Source organism: Nesoenas mayeri, assembly GCF_963082525.1.
Source record: "Nesoenas mayeri genome assembly, chromosome: 3".
Classification (NCBI taxonomy): domain Eukaryota; kingdom Metazoa; phylum Chordata; class Aves; order Columbiformes; family Columbidae; genus Nesoenas; species Nesoenas mayeri.
The window spans coordinates 100,051,128-100,068,902 of record NC_137544.1 but is presented as its reverse complement, the minus strand read 5'-3'; the positions used below and the strand labels follow the sequence as shown (position 1 = coordinate 100,068,902).

The following is a 17,775-nucleotide window of genomic DNA, read 5'->3' as shown; positions in this document are numbered from 1 at the left end:
TATGTGTTAACTGTACGAGTGTCTTTTTGTTACCTACTGCCTAAATATGAAAATTTTCTGTGGCTCAAAATTTTGGATTCAATATTTAAATTATTTTGTAATACAGCATAAAATTACATACACAGACCTTTCCATGACATTATCTTAGTAAATTTCTTTGGTATTTAGTTTGAATTATTAAAAGAGGTGTATGTTACCGTGTGAAATACCCTTCAGAGGTTAAACGAAGCTTTGATGATCTGTTTCTATGGGTTTTGTTTTTATATTCTCTTAGATGTATCTCTAAAATTGATAGCTGTCAGTCTATCATTCAACATAACCGAATTCCTCTTGAAAGTAAACTGCATATTCAAGATTACTAGCTAACCTGTTCTGATATTTTTTCAAAGTTGGTGCTCTTCTGAGAAACCCAAAGGGACTGTACTACTTGGATTTTTTTTTTTCCCCTCCTTTCCTCATCAGAATATTTTTAGTGAAGCTGTGAGCCTTGAGAATTGGACTCTGGGATTACAGCCCCTCCAAAATAAAGCGCAGTACTGATACATGCTTCACTTCTGGTGAAGCTTAGAAAACATCAAATGTAGACACACTAGAGGGATATCCTATGTTTCTGTCTTGAAAAAAAGAAAAGTTGGTATTAATTATGAAGTGGATGATAAAAAGAAAAATATATGTTCTTCAGTCCCACCCCACATTCTCTTTTCGTGACTCCAAGAAAGAATGCGGTATGTTGTGGGTTTGGAGGGAGTCTTTATATTTAATTTGCTTTAGAAGGACTTATATCCCCATGACTAAATGCCTTTTCAGAAGAGAGCATAAGTAGATTTTTTTAAATCGTAATTTGTTTTTGTCCTAAAAATTGCTGTTGCTAATAATTTCATTTTTATAATCTAATAGCTTGAAAAATTATTTGTTTTCTAACAGATAATAACATATGGCAAGAGCAATTGCAGCAAAACAAAGCTCCTGTCCATGCAAAGCGATGGTTTGGCTTTCTTGAGGTACAGCCTGCTTTTCAGTCAGTGGGATCCAAGTGGGCTTCTGGTACACCAAAGGTTAAAATGGTAAGATATGCTCAGATCCTCTGGAGAGAGTAGTTTTGTTTGTGTGAATACAGTATAAAATTTTTTTTTAAGTTAGAGAATTAAAAGGAATTAAATTAAATGGAATCAGTTATATAGTAAATTCCGTTTTTGAAAACTCTTGTTTAAAGATAAAGCTGTCACTTTCATGTTTAAAAAGGCATGAGTGGATGAGTGGTGTTGTCCCATACTTAAATGTAATCATGTGAAAATGGCCCCTCTTAATCAGCACTGCTCTTTAGGTATATTGTTTGCTTTTTCTAAGAGGATTTTGAGATCCTAATAGACCTGCAAAGATTTCAGTCTTCAGTTGATTGAACTTGTTGCTCGCATTCAGGTTAAGAACACTAAGATATAAAAACTTGTCTAGCAACTGTTTTATTCTATGGAATAAATTAAACAACTTGGTGCAACTTTTCAGTCCTAGATCAAATTTGAAGACAATATAACTTGAAACTCCAGAATTAAACTTGTTTCGATGTACTAGAAATAACGTGAAAGTTGTGAAGAGATGAATCTGTGGTCCAACGCAGCAGCTTTTTGTTGTCTGGATTGTAAGAAGACCTTGGTGCAGAAGCTATTATCTAGAGTTTCGTATCTGATTTACAGCTAATGTAGTCTGTAATTATGTCTGTTAATTTTTAAGGCAACAGAAAAGAAAGCAGATGTTGGGAAGTTTGTTGAGCTTCCTGGTGCAGAGATGGGAAAGGTCATTGTAAGATTTCCTCCTGAAGCAAGTGGGTAAGAAACAAATGCTTTGATAAGGTTCTATTTGTACTTTTTCTTTCAAAAAAACCCAACGTGTGCTTTGATGAAGGTGTTAATCAGCTCATCAGACAAGACTTTTAAGGCAGATGAGTATTTAAAGCTTTGTCCACACCTGCATTATGGTTTTATGTTTCCTTCTTGTCTACAGCTCGTTGCAGTGTTCCCTGAACTTGGAATAGGGAGGTTAGCTGCCAGCAGGTGACACAGTGCTGCTCACTGGAGGATGAGGAGATGCAGAAGGGACGACATTTGCATGGATAATGGAGGGGTGTGCATTGACAGGAGCTATGATGTGTAGATACGGTCTTGATGAGTTGCGTGAAAGGACTCTTGACTCTTCTCAAGGAAGCTTAGGTTTGAGAAAGGAAAGGTATATAGGTTAGGTTCACTTCAGGAAGCTTGACACCAGATGCATGATGGAGGCCTTTGGCCCCAGAGTCCAGACTGTGTATAGTCCCAAAACACGAACTCCTTAAAGACCATAGAGTGAAGATGTGATGAGCCAGTTTTGTAAATACAATTTTCAGCCAGCTTTCAATTGTCCATTTCTTTTTAGAATTGCCTGATGAGCTGTAAAATTTCCATGATTGCATTTCTTCATAAAACTGGCTGTTCAGCATCATATGACTTCTGTAGTAGTGTTCTTAATCTGTTAGTCCAGTATAAACTGTTGTTTACATATCATGAGTTATGTATTATGTACATGTATGTGTATAACACATATTTTTCTCACATTATTAGCTCTTAGTGCCTTAATTCTGGTGTTTTACTTAAAACACTATTCTTTAGAGACACATTTTAAATTCTTTTGGAAGTGATTTTCATTTTGTGCATTTGGGCTTTTACATTCAGTTTAAATTGTCAGTAGCTTCTTTACTTGTGTTAAAAATACACAGCAACCACCATTTCAGAAAATTGCACTCTTTTGAATGTGGTAGGTTAAGATTATCTGGTAGCAACTATTGAGTTGGCTTAAGTTAGTCTGTAAATTGCAGTCCTATATCTATCCTATATCTATGGTGATGCTCTAATTTACAGATTTAGGTATATATTTATATACCTATATTTATATTTATGGTGATGCTCTAATTTACAGATTTAGGTATTTTTATCAGTTAACTACTGAATTTGTAGTAAAACCCCCATAATCTACTTCTGTAAACGTACACTATTTCACCAGATATCCCAGGCTGGATATTTTTTGTTAGACTTAGGTATTGCTTTTCATTTGTTCTCCTTCTCTCACCAAAAAAAAAAAAAGGAGTCTAACTGAAGTAGTGCTGATGTATATATTTATTTCTAATTTCCCTTTCAGATATCTGCATATCGGTCATGCCAAAGCTGCTCTGCTGAATCAGCACTACCAAGTTAACTTTAAAGGAAAACTTATTATGAGATTTGATGACACAAATCCAGAAAAAGAGAAAGAAGACTTTGAAAAGGTATGATAAGAGAACAGGGAAAGCCATTCACTGTATAGCTAATTTAAAGGTAATTGACATGCAGATCTGCTCTTGCACACTTTTTTTTTTCACTAGATTTTTATGGTACCAGCATTGTACTTAAGTCTGATGCTTGGAAAAGATTTCCATCATCTTTACCTTAAAAAGCTTAAAGCCTTTTTATTGGTAGTTTATTTCTGCCCCTTTTTCCCATGTTTATTTTCCAGTATGTAGGTATGCAGCTCTTGCGATATGCTCTTGGTTTCATTGTATAAAAACACCTTAGTCTGTTACAAGTAATTTGTTTCAGCTTTCATCTCTTTTTCTTGTCCTGCCTCTTTCTTCAAGTTGTCCAAGTCTGATCTCATATAATTAAAGGCTGTGAATTAATGATAAGTGCCTGCCTCTCTTTCATGCATGTCATGTTATTCTTATGGCTTCCTGGACAATGAAGCATTAAAAATACCACATCTGTCAGGAAGAGGATAGAGGTTTAAGAAAACTAAGTTTCCTGAATATTACAGCATACATTTTAACACCTTGCAGGTTATTCTTGAAGATGTGGCAATGCTGCACATCAAGCCAGACCAGTTTACATATACCTCAGATCACTTTGAAACAATAATGAAATATGCTGAGAAGCTTATTCAAGAAGGGAAGGCGTATGTGGATGACACTCCTGCAGAACAAATGAAAGCAGAGCGTGAGCAGAGAATCGAATCTAAACACAGAAATAACTGTAAGACATCTTAAGCTTCTGTCTCACTTCCTTATCTTTTTAATTTGGCATCAAGACTTGATTTTTATTAACAAAGATGCATGAGATAAATAATTGTATATTGCTAAGGTCCTTTTAGGAACTTGGGAGTGTTTAGTGATTTGTTTTACAAGGCTGGAATAAGCATACATTTAGACAGGTGAAGGAAACTTGTGTATGTATGAATTCATCACTATTCATTACCACTTTTAAAAAATTAAAAATATAAAATGTGTGAAAATGAATTTCAGTACCTAAAGAGAGGGGGTGATGTTGCTTTTTGTTACTGCAGTAATAAAACATGGTTCTGTATCAACTTCATAATACCATAGAAAATTATTTATTTGTTATTATTCTTAGGTGTTAATAAGAATCTACAAATGTGGGAAGAAATGAAAAAGGGAACAGAATATGGACAAACTTGTTGTCTACGAGCAAAAATAGATATGAGTAGTAACAATGGATGTATGAGGGATCCAACGCTTTATCGTTGTAAAAACCAGCCTCACCCACGTACTGGAAGTACCTACAAGTATGTCCACTTCCACCATGTGTGCCTTGTGATTTTTGCACTTTTCAGGGTGTTTACTATTCCTTAGTAAAATTACTACATTATGCATAGAAGTAAGCTTACCCAGTTGTTCAAGGCTGTGCTTCAGTGCTTATTTGAAACCTCTGTTTCCAGCTATACAGCTCCCTTTTTGAAAACATTGATTTCACATTTGTATAATAGTAAAGCTATGTCTTTGGGTAGAGGTTTGTTTTTAAGCATGAAAGCTTTGCACGTTATTCAATCAATTAATTATTCTTTTTGGCATTTAGGGAAAACAACCCCTATAAGACAGCATATTATGTATTTGAGAAGAGCAGTAGCCATGTAGGATTATTTTTTTATTTTTTTTTTTAAGTTTTGAATATTAAGGCTATGATCAATTAATTTATTGAAGGCTTTCTTTGTTTTAAAAGTGTATTGCTGTCTGGGTCTTTTTATGGAGAGTTTGCTGCATATGTGCTATTTTAGTCTTGACCTGAAAGTTTTCAGGATAGATATAATATATAAATATGAGTTATGCTTAATTTAAATATTTACACGGAAGGACAGTGTTTTGTTCTTCTGCCCTGCTAATTGAAGCTCTTTTTTTCTCAGGGTTTATCCCACATATGACTTCGCCTGCCCCATCGTTGACAGTATTGAAGGTGTCACACATGCATTGAGAACAACTGAATACCATGACAGAGATGAACAATTCTACTGGATCATTGAGGCACTGGGCATTAGGAAGCCATATATATGGGAATATAGCCGGCTAAACCTCAACAACACTGTGCTCTCCAAGAGAAAGCTTACGTGGTTTGTCAATGAAGGGCTTGTGGATGGATGGTATGTTATGTGGTTGTAGTTCAGCATTGTTCCTTTAGATGCTCACAACTGATGTGTACATTCTCTGTTTTGGACAGCAGTTAGACATCAAAGCAGCATGAATGAATATTTAAACACTATTTAAGAATATAGATTAATTACACTGGCTTCTGTACGCACCATGTGTCTGTTTATACATGTTCATATCCTGTAGTAAAGACAAGGTAGCTTATTTTTGGACATTGGCTTTTGCTACTAATGCTACTTACACATTTTCCACTCTGAGTCATCAGAGACATTCCTGAGCAGTGCCAGAAGGGGGCCTGAATTGAAAAACTACTGGTCCTATCCATCTAGTCAAATCCATACTACTTTCTTCCTGCCTGCCCTCCCCCCATTCTTTCTTTTCTTTTTTTTCATGTTAACTGGATTTCTGCAGATGGTGCTCAGTGGCCTAGTAGCCCAAGTATTTTCCTAGAAAAGGAGTGAGCTGTGGTTTTACAATTCTGCAAGAAATGTGGAGTCTAGAGAGTCTCCTTTTGTCATTCCCACACTGGGCTAGCTGTTGGAGCACAGAGTCTGAAGTTCTCTTCTCATAGTATAGGAGTCTGAAGAAATCCATGGATAATGCTAACTCAGACAACTCCTTGTAGTGTTTTTTCCTGGGCTGGTTTTAGTTATTCTGTGCTCAGCCTATGGGACCATCTTTTTACACAAGTTCCTAGGCTGCCTGGTTGTCTTACTAAGGTGTGCCAAATGTGCTTTTTTTGTTGGTTTTATTTTTCAGTTGTGTCGGAAGCTTGTATTCCTAGCTTATGCATGGAGCCACTCTGCTAGAGCCAAAATGATTATTTTTTTAAATTTTATTTCTAGAGGCGTAGCTGGTCTGTTGATGACCTATCCCTTCCCAAGCTTCCCTGTTAGGGCCTCAGCAAGGTTTGACTCATTCCCACCAACACATACTTTACATTTCAGATTAGCTCTGTTTATTTCTTGCTTAAGGGAATAAAATCACAGAATTCTATCACGTATGTAATTGAGAGATAATTGTCATTGCCACTCATCTCTTTCTGGTTTCTCTTGAGCAAGAAGGGATCATGACCTATTGTTTCAGGTTCCGTTTGTCAAGTGCCATTGGAAAGGAAGTAATGTGATAGGGACGTAACTTTTGCCTTGGCCATTTTTGAGAGACTTAAGGTTGAATAGATAGAGGAAAAGAACCACGTCACTGAGGGATGGCTTCCCTCCCTGGGGTGAAACAGAAGAAAATCTGCACCATACATTTGGTATGAATAAGAGCTCAGTCTTTTCAGTTAGATCTTCTCATCTAGCTCTTAATTCCCACAAGGGAAGGTGAATCTTTCCTGTGTGGCAGTATTAGTGAAATTTTTGATCAGTCTAATAGGTAGAATCTAACATGTGATACTGATGTAACATCTTTTCCTAACAGGGATGACCCAAGATTTCCCACTGTGCGTGGTGTCCTAAGAAGAGGCATGACAGTTGAAGGGCTAAAACAGTTTATTGCTGCTCAGGTGGGTGTTCTCTTCTGATTCTTTGACTCTCATTTGGTAAGGCCAAGTTTTTGTGAAGTTTCAGCTAAAGTACAACATGCAGAAACACGCAACAACATGCGACAACACACAACAACGTGCAAGACCACACAACACGCTACAACATGCAATGACACATAACATGCAAAAACACACAAGAACACACATCAACATGCAACACACAGCAAGAACACGCAGCTCCACACAACACACAATAACACACAACATGCAACAACATGCAACACACAAGAACATGTAAGGACACAACACGCAGCTTGCAAAACCACGTAGCACCATGCAACACCATGTAACATGCAACACGCAAGACCATGCAAGCCATTTTGCAAGCTCAGTGTGTCTTTCTAAACTGTTTTGATGAATGCTAATGGTAGAGGGTTTGTGGTCTTTGAAGGACCTTTTTTAAAATGGATTTAATAGCTAGAATATTTATATTAACATGGGATTTGTTTGTTTGTTTTTTCCAGGGCTCCTCTCGATCTGTCGTGAATATGGAGTGGGATAAAATTTGGTCCTTTAACAAAAAGGTATGTGCTTACTTGAATTTGTTGCTACTCCTGATCTTCTCTTTCTGGGATATGTAGAGAATCCAGCATTCATTGGAGTGCTTCTCACAACAAGTAGCAGTTGCAATATGTTGCGTTTGGCATACTTTCAGGAAAATGGAATGTCCCCCCCTTTCTAACCCAAACTAGCACTAATCCTATTAATTCTCTTATACCAATACTTACTTGCCTTACTTAGTAGTACGGGGAAAGTTAATGATATTTGCTGTAAATCTGATATGAAAACTGCATTTCATTTTTCTGCTTTCAAGCTGCGAGCTATCTGTAAGAAGGTATTACTTAACGCTTTTTACCTTAGCATATAGCTTACAGTGCTGTAAGCATACAAAGCATAAGCTATCATTTTGCAGCTTCATAGCACAGTCACATTTGCTTATATAACAGGAGCTCTACAAACCCACTGAAAATGCATTATTCCTAGTTTTAAAGGCTGCCCATTTCTGGTTTGGCTTATTTGTTAACATAAACACAAATCTTATTCAATTTGAGTCATGTTGGCCACTTTTCCTTTCTGTGGCTAAAGGACTAATGTATTGGGCATGCTGCCTATGTAGGTAAAGCCAGCACTGCTGATGTTTCTGACCAAATGTCAAAGAAGGAATATTGCATCTTGACATGGCTAGTTGCTTTCTGGCAGCGGATGCTTGGACACTATAATAAGGCGAATTGTTATAATGCTGATTGCATATTTTGTGTGATTGTGGAAACACCTGTTATTTTGCATTGGGATTTCTGCTTGGTTTTGCTTAGATAGTACCCAAATCTGTTCATTTAAGTAGTTATTGCTTGTCTGGCATGTGTCTTTGTATTTCTTCATGTATTTTGCATTTGGTCTGCTACATACACAAAGGTTTATGAATTGGTTCTTTCTGTTGCTGCATAAATAGGACTAAGAATTGGATATTAGGCAAAAATCCACAATGGACTGCCAGGGCTTGTTTTTTTTAATTGGCTTTTCAACTGAATTTCTTAGACCTCTGGCTCAACTCCTTGGACAGCACCATATTTATTAGCTAATTTTATTCACATGTATCTGTGCAGATAGTTTGCAATCTGCAGTATGAGCAAAACCAGTTGCATGTGTGAGAGCTCTTATTTTTTATATTATCCTGTAATTATGCTACTGACTTTTTAACATCTGTCATCTGAGGAAGGTTTGGGGGTTTTAATGAGTAAAATAAAGAGCTTGGTAATAACATTGTAAAATTCAGTCATTTAGTTATCAAAACACACCTGTATTTTGAGATGAACACAAAGTCCTTTTTTAAAGTGTGTGTCTAACATTTAGGAGTCTGACTTCAGTGATTATGAATTTGCAAATGTGTGACTTCTTAAAAGTATGTCATCATATCACCTTACTTGCTAATGTCAAGCAATTAGATGCTAAATAATTTTTTCTAAAATTGCCGTGTAGTTTTTCACTTGAGCAGGAATAAACTAAGGAGAAGAAAAGTCACTTTATATTAACAAAAACAGATATTTTCCTTTGTGTTAGTTTCCAGTTACACTGGTAGATCTCTGATACTCCTTTTGGACCTAGACATCTGTTTTGATTGAATTATGTTTTTAAGCGCTTCTAAACAGTTTGTCAAACCAGTATTTCAGGTATGAAAAATGCTGTGAAAAACTACATCATTTGAGTTTGAAAATCAACAATAAAGGCATAGGAAGACATTTTAGTGGTATCTTTTACTTGCCAAACTCATGTTGCAGAAATTCTGATGAAGTCAATATTATGGTATTGCCTTATTATAGTATCTAATGTGTCTGTATTAAAAGCGCAGACTTAATTGATACTTCCTCTGTAGCCAGGTCTGTCTCTGATTCTGCTGGAATACTGACCTGGACAATGAGTATGGGATCAGTTCTTGTGGTGCTGCAAAAGGAATGAACTGCACTGCTAAATTATTGCTTTAAATTCAACTACCTAGAGATAAAGTTGTCCAAATGTAATGGCCGATGTGCATAGTAAAACTGCTAACAAAGTACATTTTGTTGTCTTTGCTGTGAGACATTAGCTCATAAATTTGGTTGCTTCTGGTGTCGGTAGGATCCAATCTATAGTTTTTACTCTAAATATTTTAGTAAAGATGGGAAATGGTGAAGTATTACCACTGCTTTCTTAATATTCTCTTCTATAGATTTACATTAAAGTAACATTAAAGCAAACATAAGAATGCAGTAACATAAAGAATACCAGTTAATATTCCTTTTTGGTGCTTGTTGTTTTATACAAAATCTTATTTCTGTCAGTGTCTTATAGTCATGATCCCCCTCATTTGTTTTCTGTAGGTTATAGACCCAGTAGCACCTCGGTACACTGCTTTACTGAAAGATGCAGTGGTCCCAGTAAATATTCCTGAAGCTCAAGAGGAGATGAAAGAAGTGGCTAAACATCCAAAGGTTCTCCCTTTACTCTCTTAATATTCTTGTATTGCAGATCAGTCAGGCTGGAAGTACCTTGGCTTGGAACAGTCAGCAAGGAGAGTCCTGCTTTTAACTTGCTCAGACAGCATGAGATAAAACCAAGGTGTATTTTTTTTCACTGAAATGTCAAAAAGTGGGCAACTACTGAATGTGTTTGTTGTGTTAAGCTGATGTGGGAAACTGCTTCTGTATATATATAGAGTGCATATAGACAGTGCATTGAAAGGTCTCTCTTGGGAGTTTTTGGAAGAAGCGAGACATTACAAGTATGGAGTAATGCTCAGACAGTTTATGTTATTGTTTGATGCTAACTTTCACAGAGAAGTTTAATTATAAAATTTTATTCAAGCTTTATGACTATAATACAGTAGATACTGCTTATTCATGAGAGTGCTGAATGTAGGGGACTTTTAAAAAATAGTTTATAAAATTAGACTTATGTAGAGAAGAATATATGTGTAGAGAAGAAGAATATTAACATGTTAATTCTACCAATCTCTGGATTTTTTTAATATGACTTTTAAATCTGGATAGCAAACAGTTATTATCAAAAGTTAAGACCTTGCTAATTTGATAGTCTTACTATCCAGTAAACAGAATAATAAGCTTTAAGAAGCGGTGGATGTTACTGACACAATTCTTTTTTGGAGTTACAATTAGGAAAGATGCTTTCCTTTGAGTGTGGTGTCTCAAGTGGTACTTAAGCCTCATTGAAAGCATCCTCTAGATATCACATTTATAAACAAGTGAATATTGTTGAGGTTTTGCATCATTTATTTGTTTTTATTTTGTTGCTCTGAGTGTTTCTGTTGCTATTTCTTCTAAGTGTGAGGTGGACATCTAGTTTGCCTTTTTCCCTGTGGCAGATAAACAAGGTAACAGGTTTTGAGCAGATGCAAGTGAGAATTGTGTCTCTACAAGAGTCAAGAAGTCTGAAGTTTGGTCAGATGCAAGCCAGAATGTTAAAGCATTCATTTTAAAAATGCTTCCTCCAGTATATAATGAAGAAAGAACTGACCAGAAGAAACAAATCTCAAAACTCCTGCTCAGTTGAAAAAGTCAGAAGTCCTAGCTGTCTGCTTTTTTTTTTTTTTTTTTAAGGTTTATCTCCACTGTTGAGGTGCTTTAAAGCTGAGTATTAGTGCAGTAAGCATATATTTCCATTGTCTATCTTTAAACATCTACGCAGCTGAGAGATGTTCCATATTTGTTTCTGTGTTAAGTATATAAAAAAGCAAAACTTAGATTTATGAAATTATTTTTGAAAGGAATTTGCATAGCAAAATGGAAACTTGAGAAAAACTTACCTAGTTTTTATCTGTAATATCTTAAAGATGTATGAACCTTAAAGAAATAGGGTATGCTGTCGGTCGTGTTGGAGCTAGTATTTGATAGGATATAGGATTTTTTTAGTGTACTATAGAGAAACACTTGTGACACTTGTGAACCAGAAACCTGAGAGACTTGTGGAAGAGTACTGTAGCTTTGTGTTACTATTGTTGTATGTTTTCTTTCTTCTATGTCTTCTGTGATAATTAAAGCAGTGTTGTGGCACTGCATTAAATTTAGTCAGGCTGTGTAAGTAACAGTGTCTTCTTCCACATAAAAATCATTATTCACAGAATGCCGATGTTGGGTTGAAACCTGTGTGGTATGGCTCCAGAGTCCTGATCGAGGGTGCAGATGCAGAGACCCTGACAGAGGGAGAGGTGGTTACATTCATAAATTGGGGCAATATTATCATCACTAAATTAAACAGGTAACTAATACTGGGAGAGGAAATGTTTATTTGCTTTTCACCTTTTATTATATTTTTGTAATAGGTAGATTGAAACAGTAGAATATTCATGGTTGTCCATATATGTCTGTTGTATGATTCAGTTTGTATTTACTTTTATTTATTTTGCTGGTGATCTGAAATCACCAGTCCTAATACTGCGTGTCCCTCTCATCCAGTTTTCTTTGCATATCTGTGGTAGTATTTCCACTGTGAAACAGCATTTTCAGACACAAAACCAAAAAAAAATCACAAAAAAACAACAGCAAAACCAAGCAAAAAACCCCCACAAAACCAAACCAAAACACAACAACAACCACCACCACCCACAAAAACAAACGAACCCAGAACTACAGAACACTTAGAATTTTAACAGCTTTCATGCTGTAATGAATACCCGCTTTTGCCTATTGAAAAACTACACCTATCAAAATTTCAGTTGCCAAATTGTTAAGGTGGGTGAAGGAGACTGTTGCCATCAGACTATCTTTGAAATGGTTGTGTTGAGACGGTGGCAGAATGGGGTGAGCTGAGATAGACAGCATAAAGCAAATAAGGAGAATTGTTTTTCCTCATGTTCTTTACTGTCTCTTTATGTTTAAGAAATGAAAACTAAAGAAGAACTTCAAGAATAAATACACTCTTTCCTGCCTGTCTCACACACTTCAAAAATGAACTCTGATCACTTGTATTTCAGTGAATCTGTTGATAGGGTGCAGTATAAACTGAGAACAAATCACTTAGGCTTTACTCTTATTAATTTCATTTTTCCTGGTAATTTCTGTTTTCTTGTAGAAATTCAAGTGGAAAAATTGTGTCCATTGATGCCAAGTTGAACTTAGAGAATAAGGATTTCAAAAAAACAACTAAGATCACTTGGTTATCAGAAACTCCACGTGCACCACTCATCCCAACTGTCTGTGTTAATTATGAGCATCTGATCACTAAGCCAGTTCTAGGTAAAGATGAAGATTTCAAGCAATATATCAACCAAAACAGCAAGGTAAGTTATCTTCTTGTCTCCTTTATTCTACAGACCTTAATTTTGTGGGGATTTTTTTGCCATCGCTATTTCTAGTTACCTTTTAAAAAAAATCTTAAGATTTCATTTGTCAAACAAGTAAATCATGCTGATATACCTGGTTTCCATTTAACCTCTCATGATTACGAAGTTAAAATTTAACTTACGTTTTTTCTCAGGCATTACCTGACTTTTAAACATCTGTGACCAACAGTTTGAGTTTTTTTCTTGTGATATGGCATATTATTACAAGTACTTGTTCTGCTGCCCCTGGAATTAACTAACATGTCAACACTTCCACAATCAGAAAATCACTGCTATCCGTCAACAGCTCTACTGTATTTCTTACTATTTGTTATGCACTGTTAGATTTGGACTGATTTCTGTTAACACTTACAGCAAGAAGAACTGATGTTAGGTGATCCTTGCCTTAAGGATTTAAAAAAAGGGGACATCATACAACTTCAGAGGAGAGGATTCTTTATTTGTGATCAACCGTATGAGCCAGTGAGGTAAGCTGCCTGAGAGTGGTCTAAGCAGACTTCACAGAATTTTCTTTAGCTTGCTGTATTTTAATGTTTTCACACATGTATTGGCAAGAGTAAAGTTGCCTCCAAAAATTTTCACCTTTACCATGACCATTCTGTGGAATATTTCAGTGTCTGGCATCACTTTTAGCTTGTACATTCCTGCTTCTTCAGACTGTCTCAGGCAAGCACATTGAGCTTCTGGTGCACCCTAGCTAACTTGGACTTAGTAAAGAGATCATGGTTTCCTTCTAATTCCAAATATATAAATTAAGTAATAATGTTACAGAATAAAACAGGCATTTGCCCAATTTTAGTGTGTGCATGCTATTTAATTGTAACAGTTCTTTAGCAGGCTACCAAGTTACTAAATTACACTGCATTTCAGCATAATACATTAACATTTAAAAAAAAAAACGACTTGTATGTAACAAATCAGTGCAGATCCTCACTTATGTAAATTTGGGTAGCTACAGTGGTGTACAAAGATAAACTTGCAGTTGTGCCAGAACATTTTGTAGAAAGAGTAGAACATTTGTTTCAATAAATGTTTCATGTTTATCTTGTATTTCCTTTATTGTTGTGTTTTCTGTAAATACTTTTATAGTCCTTACAGCTGTAAAGATGCTCCATGCATTTTGATTTACATCCCTGATGGACACACTAAGGAAATGCCAACATCTGGGTCAAAAGAGAAGAGCAAAGCTGAAACTGCAAAGAAGGAGGTAAACCTGTGTTTTATAGAAGTTCTATAAAATGTATGACTGTACATCTGTTACTGTACAAGATTATCATGCTGAATATTTGGCTTTTTTTTTTTTTTTTTAGGCTAGTTCAGCTGTAAAAGGAAAATCTGCTCCACTTGTTGGTGATAATTCTACTCCAACCTGTACTGTATCTGAAGGTCACCTGGAAATGTACAACCGAGTGTCTGCACAGGGTGATATAGTTCGTGACTTGAAAGCTAAGAAGGCAGCAAAGGAAGATATTGATAAAGCTGTGAAACAGTTGCTGGCCTTGAAAGCAGATTACAAAGAGAAGACAGGCCAGGAGTATAAGCCTGGAAATCCTCCAGCATCTATAACTGAACAGTCTTCAAAGCCTGAGACCTCTGGTACCCTGGACAGTAAAGCTCTGTATGAGAAAGTAGCAGAGCAAGGAGAAGTGGTCCGAAAACTGAAGGCTGAGAAAGCACCTAAGGTGGCTGTTTAATGTTTTTTTGTTTGCGTTTGCATATCCTATTGTCCTCTGTCTGTGGAGGTGGATGGGTGCTTATGGTTCCATGTCTTCATGGTGATCATCATTTGGACTGGGCTCTGTTCTGTCAAGACTTGTATTTTCCAGTACTCACCTTTTAGCTAGGCACGTATGACAAAGTTTGTGTTAATATGCATAAAAATGCAGGTAAATCCCTGTGTTTCTTAGACTGCTGCTCTGAAATGTGGACAAGATTCACCCCACAGCATGAGTTGATTAAGCATCCAGTTCTGGTCCTTGGGGTTGAGATGTCCTGCAGTATGTATGTATTTATTTAACTAAATCTGGTCAAATTATATGACTTCTTAGGACTGACTTGTTGCTATTCAGACCTTAAAAACAAAACAAAACAAAAACAAAACACAGAAAAGAAAAAAGCAAGTAAAGATCCAAATAATACAGAGATTTTTGAAACCTCTTCCTCTCTGGAGCTGAGTATTGAAAACATAGCTACTAGTAGCTGTTTTCTTTCTGTTCTTTCTAATGCAGAGCAGGAAAAGATGGGAAATAACACACTTTGCCTGCTGGTTAAATACTGTTTAAGACACGTAATAGTGTCTTGGTGGCACCATAAAATATAAATAAATGTGAAGAGCTAAGCTACTTTATTGTTATAATTCTATTTAGGACTAACAGAGTTGTATATCCCTTAACGCGAATTACTTTTTCAAAGCAGGAAAGTAGTAGAGAAAAGTTGTCTGAAAAACTCTACTAAATAGTTAAGAAAATGGAATAGGTGCATGTAAACTGCCAGTCTTTTCATAGAAGTATTTAAGGTGCACTTTGGAGTCTTACGTCTCTCTGTCTTTGTTCCTCCCTCTCTCTGCCCCTTCCCTTCTCTTTCAGGATGAGATAAGTGCTGCTGTGGAAGTCCTTTTATCCCTAAAGGCAGAATATAAACAAAAGACAGGCCAGGAGTACAAACCTGGAAACCCACCTGTGGTCTTTGTCCCTCCTCAGTCTTCTCCTGTTTCTACTCTTCCATCCCCAAGTCCAGTAGACAGCAAAGCTCTGTACAGCAAAGTAGCTGAACAAGGCGAAGTGGTCCGCAAGCTTAAATCGGAGAAAGCTTCAAAGGTGTAATAACAGTGAATACTTCTGAGTGGAACAATTTTTTCAATTTAGGATAAAACCTAATTACAGGTTTTGTGAAACTTGAGGAACAGAATATAAACACGTACTTTCAAATTCCATGAAGTGCTTTTCCAAACTCTCTTAAGCTGATATGACTGATTTAATGAGTTCTGTGATAGTGTGTGGAAAACCTGGAAAATAAACAAGTACTTTTTTTAGTGATACAAGATGAGGCAAGCAGGATATAGGCAATAACTTGAAAAAAGGCCTATAACTTTAAAGCTTAAACAGCAATAATAAATTTGGTAGTAATTTGATAGTGGCCAGGGAACCATTCTTTATTCAGAGTCTGAATACGTTTTACCACGGAACTCAGAAAGGACAACTTATACTAACAAGTTAGCTCTAGAAATTTTAATACAACAGTTCTGTTAGTGCTATTCTAGAAAAGGTTGTGTTATCTTAAGTACTGTGTTGCATCTCTGGTGTTTCTGTCTTTATCTGCAACTGCTGTTTTCCTTTCTTGCTTCAGGAACAAATAGATGAGGCTGTGAAAATTCTTTTAAATCTGAAAGCAGAATATAAACAAAAGACAGGTCAAGAGTACAAGCCTGGAAATCCACCTTCAGCTCCTCCTTGTATACCTTCCACTACACTTCCATCTTCTGTATGCTGCAGTAACTTGGCACCTGGTAGCTTAGTGGATGGCAAAGCACTTTATGATAATGTAGCTCAACAAGGGGAAGTGGTACGCAGACTCAAAGCAGAGAAGGCTCCCAAGGTATTATAGTTAATAGAGAATAAGCAATTGTAATTCTTACCTCATTTTGCCACTGGGGGGACATCTTTCACCAAGTAATGATCAAACAGTGGACAGGTCATGGCTCAGTCATCAAGCTTGGATGGCCTGATAATGCCACAAGACTACTCTGATGCGGGATACTTTCTTGACTCAGAGATACAAATTCTAAATGTGACTGGTGTAGAAAGCCAAATTTAACCTCTCACATCTAGATGAATAGGCATGAGCGTAGCAGATGCCAACCCTACAGAAGTTTTTAATGTATTTTGCTTTTTCGTGCTGTATTTGGGACAAGTGAAGATAAAAGTATATAGTGTGCTGCATCAATAGCACAACTCTTCAAAACTTGACAAATTCAGTGACAGCTGTGGAAAAGAACATGAGACAAACCTATATGTTTTCAGGAGCTGCTGTTTTTTTCCACCTATATTTCTGCCTTGTAGAATTGGTTTTGGTGTTGGGTGCTTTCAGATTGTTTGGGGGTTTTGTTTGCTTGTTTTTAAAAAAAGCCCTTTTTAAAAACAGTAAAACAGTTTACTGTATTTTTTCCAGTGTAGATTCTGCTATTAACAGGTTGTAGCTGACCAGGTGGACTAGAGGAACATTCTGGTACAATATGACAGCTCTCAAATATACTTCTGTACTTGGGGGAGAGCTGTTACTTGAGTCCTCCCTTAATTTTGAAGCACTGTTTATTGCTAGGTGAAAATTTTATTTTCTTAGCCTGAAAATCATGCTTCTTGTCAGTTCTCTCTTTAGTTCTCACCAGTACATCTTCCTATTTGTCCTCCATATAGGATGAAGTAGATGGAGCAGTAAAACTCCTCCTTTCTCTAAAAGCTGACTACAAGGAAAAGACTGGGCAGGACTACAAGCCAGGACATCCACCAGTAGCTCAAGGTGCTTTGCCTCAGGCCCCAAACATGGCCCCAAACAGCGGTCCAGACACACCTGAAGCTAAAGCCCTGTTTAGCAAAGTAGCTCTTCAAGGAGATGAAGTTAGGAAATTGAAATCAGAAAAAGCAGAAAAGGTAAAAATGTCCTGTAATATAAAAATGCAATATATGTATTTAAAGCTAAAAATCTATTTTAAATTAATTGTGATTGCGGGAATTAAGAAATGTACATTTAGAATAGGCAGCATTTGAATTCTGAGATGTGAAATGTACTTTTAAAATTATTCCGATCAGATCTGGTCCTTAAAATGTTTATGCATTTAATTATTGGTTTTTGCATATTGTTTTTCCCCAACACTGTGTGGATGTCCACAATACCATACATATCCATTTTATTTTTTTTATATAGCCATTTTATTCCTGTGATTTCTGTGTGAATTTATCTTTA

The 17,775-nt window shown here is 36.3% G+C and overlaps 1 protein-coding gene across 3 annotated transcripts in view; it reads left to right on the top strand.

Annotated features, from left to right (window-relative positions):
* Window positions 1-17,775, top strand: part of EPRS1 (glutamyl-prolyl-tRNA synthetase 1) — a 40,184-nt gene that overhangs the window by 10,768 nt on the left and 11,641 nt on the right. For 2 of the 3 annotated variants that reach the window (XM_080341976.1, XM_080341977.1), the window contains 17 exons: window positions 925-1,064; window positions 1,729-1,823; window positions 3,166-3,292; window positions 3,839-4,031; window positions 4,410-4,581; window positions 5,197-5,430; window positions 6,860-6,944; window positions 7,448-7,507; window positions 9,839-9,949; window positions 11,596-11,732; window positions 12,546-12,753; window positions 13,171-13,283; window positions 13,906-14,023; window positions 14,127-14,498; window positions 15,402-15,632; window positions 16,162-16,410; window positions 17,229-17,462. In XM_080341976.1, the coding sequence (XP_080198102.1) occupies window positions 925-1,064; window positions 1,729-1,823; window positions 3,166-3,292; window positions 3,839-4,031; window positions 4,410-4,581; window positions 5,197-5,430; window positions 6,860-6,944; window positions 7,448-7,507; window positions 9,839-9,949; window positions 11,596-11,732; window positions 12,546-12,753; window positions 13,171-13,283; window positions 13,906-14,023; window positions 14,127-14,498; window positions 15,402-15,632; window positions 16,162-16,410; window positions 17,229-17,462 (2,879 nt within the window). The remainder of the gene's footprint in view (window positions 1-924; window positions 1,065-1,728; window positions 1,824-3,165; window positions 3,293-3,838; window positions 4,032-4,409; window positions 4,582-5,196; window positions 5,431-6,859; window positions 6,945-7,447; window positions 7,508-9,838; window positions 9,950-11,595; window positions 11,733-12,545; window positions 12,754-13,170; window positions 13,284-13,905; window positions 14,024-14,126; window positions 14,499-15,401; window positions 15,633-16,161; window positions 16,411-17,228; window positions 17,463-17,775) is intronic. The other variant, XM_080341978.1, reaches the window with a different exon arrangement.